We start from the raw sequence: 4,401 nt of genomic DNA, 5'->3' as shown, positions 1-4,401 counted from the left end.
GAGATCCTTGACCTCATGAAGGCTGGACGCCCCACAGGGTGGGAATTTTGAGGGTGGGGAGGTGGGAGTGGGGGGGTAGGTAGGGGTTACATCCACAGAGAAGAAGGAGGAGGGGTGAGGGGATAGGGGGTTCCTGGGTGGGTGGGGGATGGGGTAAGGGGACAACATATGAAATGTAAATAAAACATCCAATTAAAAAAAAGCAAAAAAAAAAAAGAAAAAAAAGATATTTTAACATGGAAAAAATGAAGAAAAAGTAAAACCTGTCATATAGGAAGCATGGAAATGGAAACGTGGCTTGGAAGAGAAAGGGGCGAATGGGAAAAGATGGAGGCAGGGAGTGGAGTGGCAAGGAGAAGTGTAAGAACAAGCTATGCTGAACAATGACACAGTGAATTTCAGTATTCTGTTACTAATGTCAATACTAGTAAAAAGACTAGTGCTGTCTCTTTGAAATAAGATAACTTTGCTTTTTGAAAAAAAAAAATCAAGTCTTCTGCCTGCTGTGCTTTTCAAAAGTATTTTTTTTTTCTTTTTTTGAGAGCAGTGGAGCAAGGACTAGGTACACAGTTGTGTAAAAATTGGCATAAATACTCCTAGAGTTTTCTATATAGCGCTGAAGAAAACTTAGTGTTTTGAAACATTTTATATTCATATTTGTTTCTTTTTAAAGGAAATTGGGACCAAAAATGATAGTGATATAACTTTAGGGTTGAGAACTTATGTGCATAGAAGCCAGAAAATTCAGTAATGTTTCCCCAAGCAACTGTAATTCAGGTGTATTACATGAAGCTTTTATGGTTTAATATATGATACCATATAGAGTAATAGAAAACATTATATTTTGTATGTGTAACAGAAGAATTATGGATTTTGTAGGAACTGTAATTTTGCATATTCTGATTTAAGATGTGTATAAATTTTCAACAACAATACAGCATTTCTTCATGTTTGTGTTTGAGATAACATTCATTGGTATAGCTAGAGAATCTTCTGGACTATAAAGTCAGTGTCACTGTCTGACTGTGGTTATTGGCATCTCAAAGAAAGATTCTCAGTTGAGAGCATCAGTTGTAACATTATCCTTCAAAGTTGAATCCTAACTCCTGTGTTCACTCTAGAATGTTTGATAATGAACTAGACATCCTCATAGTACAGTAAATGGTCACCTTGGTTTAGCATTAAGAGTGACAGCTTATCTTTAAGACTTTTTTTTTGAACTATCTTTATTTTTAATGCCAATTAATTACCCAGTTAAAGTAACAGAAATGAAGCTAATGGTTTTTTATTTTTCTTCTTCCAAAATTGTATTCCCAGATGTGCAAGTTAGACTTCAAAGGGCTCCTTTATTTTATTACAGTTTTTTTATTCAGACACCTACTTGACTCTCTGAGGTACACTCACATTAGTGTTCTTTTTATTTGCAGAGAGAGAGAGAAAGAGAGAGAGAGAGAGAGAGAGAGAGAGAGAGAGAGAGAGAATATGTGAGACTGTGAGAATGTGTGTCAGCATCTGCTTGCTGTGTGCAGGTCCATGTGTGTGTGTAGGCCAGAAGTTGGTGTTTAGTCACTATCCACCTTATATACCAGGGTAGGACCTCTCATGGAAGCCCAGAGCTCACCAATTTAGGCAAGCTAGCTGTCAGCTTGCTCCAGAGAACCCACCTCCACCTTGCATTTTACTTGGGTACTAGGGACCCAAATTTCGGTCTTCATGTTTGTATGACAAGTGCCTACCTGCTAAGCCATCTTCTCATACCTAATGTTCTTTAGAAATATCTTAATGATCACTAATTAGAATTTTTTTTTGCTATAAGTTAAATTGTCTTTCTTTTTTTTTTTCCCCAGCCAAATCAAATAGAAAACTTACTTTTCTATACTTAGCAAATGATGTCATCCAAAACAGTAAACGGAAAGGACCCGAGTTCACAAGAGAATTTGAATCTGTCCTTGTGGATGCTTTTTCTCACGTCGCCAGGTAGGTTTTCTATTGGGGGCTTTTACAGTCTCCACCTTTTTTGTTCTGTCGTTTTCATGATCTCCTTTGCAAATGGACAATGTCGCACTTTGCAGAGGATTGTGAAGACCAAATCATGCTTTTATGTTTTTCTTGGCCCTTAACCATCATCTCAGACATGTAAACACTTTGAAACAGTAAAGAGATTCATTCTGGTACCAGAAACACATCTTTCTCCTTTGAATTCACCCACTGGATTTCTTTCTCGAGTATGTTTTCTATGGCTGAGCTGTCTCATTATTAGTTTGTGATCAGCTAGGAGTACGGAGGAGCATTTTAGTAATGTCTCTTCAGTAGCAGAAATTGGTTACTGAGACTTTTTTCCCTCTCCATTTCTAGTTTGCTAAAAATAGTAGTCATTACTGTCACTACCAAAATAGTCACATAATGTGTGGAAAAGTAGATGCTTGAGCCACATTGTTGTAAACCTGCAACTCGACCTGCAGAGTGCTGCACCATGGAGCACACAGGCCGCTGGGTAGAAAGCTCATGCCTGCTAAACTTCCATATCACTCGGGCTTGTTTGCCCATCTTGTTGTAGGTGTAAGTTAGGTTCCTAGGAGGAGAATTTAGGTGTTTGTTTGTTTGGTTGGTTGGTTGGTTTGGTAGACTGTTTTGTTCATAAGTATGCACAAAAATACACAGATCTTCGTAAAAGAAGCCATGAAGAGTGACAGTGAGACTAGTGTATTAGACAAAGATGTTCTGGAGTGTTAAGAAGGCGTGAGTGAAAGGTCTTATGTGGGAATTGAAGTCAGTATTCCTTGGAGGATTTGAAATGTTTAAAGAAATAAAATTAGTAGTCCAAAATGTTAAAAAAACACATTGAGCTTTCTGAGGCTAGAGATTTTGGCTTGTACCTGTGGTACTGGCTTCTGATGAACATGGGCACTGAAGTAGCAGAATATATTAGGAACTTGAAGAAAATTACTGAATCTTCAAACAGCTGGTAAGCTGAGAGGAGCTATCTGAAATTGGAGTCTGGGATTTGTTGTTTTGATAAGGCTTAGGTGGGTGCCTTAGACACTGCTCTGTCTCATGTGCCATTTGAGTAGCCTTGGGTGTGTAAGTTAAGTTTTTGAGCCCAAGTTTTCCATCTAGTTAAAAGGCAGGGAACTTCTTAGAGACCTGCTCTGTGTTTTACTCATCCATTTTCATGTCCTACACTCCAGACAGAGAAGGGCTGCCTTTTTCTAGCTCTTGGGCCACACACCTTGTAGTGCTTACATACAGCCTCCAGGTCAAGGAGTGCACTCATATAGTCTCTCACAGGGTGCTCCAAGATGTAGCAGCACTGCATCTGTCCTGGTGCTGAGCAGGGATTAGTAAATATTCGTTGATTCAATTAGGATATTCATGACTAACTGGGGAAAAGATCTGGTTTAAGGGTACTATCCCTGTCCTATAGGGGCAATAAACTAACGCTTTTGATAATCATCAGTGTTCTAAATTAGAAAAGGATAAGTAGGCTAGAAGGTGGATACCAAGATTCAGAGGGCTTGGCTAGCATGTGGGCACATCTTAAAACTATACAGGCACAGTAATACACTCCTGTGATTCCAGCACTCAGAGGCCAGCCCAGACAATGTAATGAAACCTTGTCACAAAGAAAACAAAGAAATGTAAACAGGAGACATTGGGAAAACATCTGGGCACATTCTACCTGGTGTTTCCCAGCTCTTGTCTGAATCCCAGTCTGTTTCAGGTCTAGTTTGGACCATGTTTCTAGGTGTCTTCCCTTTACCCTATCATTAGAACAGAAAGTACTACAGCTACTTTAATACTATTGTACCTCATCATCCAAAAGCAATTTAGTAAGTATTCTTGGTGTGCCTTTGCTGTGACCAGATAGTGAACAAAGGCAGCTGACCCATTAATTCCCAAATTGATTAGCAATATTTTTATGATGCTTCTCTACTTTCATCCCCAAGCAAAAAAAATCTTTGAATTCAGAGAAAGCACAATGTTCATAGAGTGGAATTGATTTGAGTAGTGGTTTAAATAACTAGACTATGAACATGTTATGCTTACGAGCACCTTGTTTTCTTTAAGGTTTGGAGGTAGTTACACATTCATTATTCAACATATATTTGTTCTATGCTACACACTAATCCAGAGCTTGGAGAACAGCAAGGAAGAAGGCAGATAAGAATGGTGAAGTAAACAGAACACTTTGAAATGATATAGACACAGTTAAGTAGAATAGTGTTCTAGGGTGGGCCCTTCTTCAGGCATCATGGGTAAGGAGGTAACAGTCAAGAACCTAAGATAGAGATAATCATGACGTCTTAAGAGGAGCACAAAGTAAGGTGTGGCCCAAATGAGACCAGAGAGAGAGAGGGAGAGAGAGAGGGAGAGAAAGAGGGGGAGAGAGAGAGGGGGGGG

At 39.1% G+C, this 4,401-nt stretch overlaps 1 protein-coding gene across 2 annotated transcripts in view; it reads left to right on the top strand.

Annotated features, from left to right (window-relative positions):
* The window catches only part of Rprd1b (regulation of nuclear pre-mRNA domain containing 1B), a 44,830-nt gene that overhangs the window by 5,970 nt on the left and 34,459 nt on the right, over window positions 1-4,401 (top strand). For both annotated transcript variants that reach the window (XM_028786573.1, XM_028786572.1), the window contains exon 2: window positions 1,848-1,977. In XM_028786573.1, coding sequence (XP_028642406.1) covers window positions 1,848-1,977 — 130 coding nt within the window. The remainder of the gene's footprint in view (window positions 1-1,847; window positions 1,978-4,401) is intronic.

This window comes from Grammomys surdaster, unplaced genomic scaffold, assembly GCF_004785775.1.
Source record: "Grammomys surdaster isolate TR1022 unplaced genomic scaffold, NIH_TR_1.0 125561, whole genome shotgun sequence".
In the NCBI taxonomy this organism is placed as follows: Eukaryota; Metazoa; Chordata; class Mammalia; order Rodentia; family Muridae; genus Grammomys; species Grammomys surdaster.
This window is presented reverse-complemented; position numbering and strand designations above follow the sequence as displayed.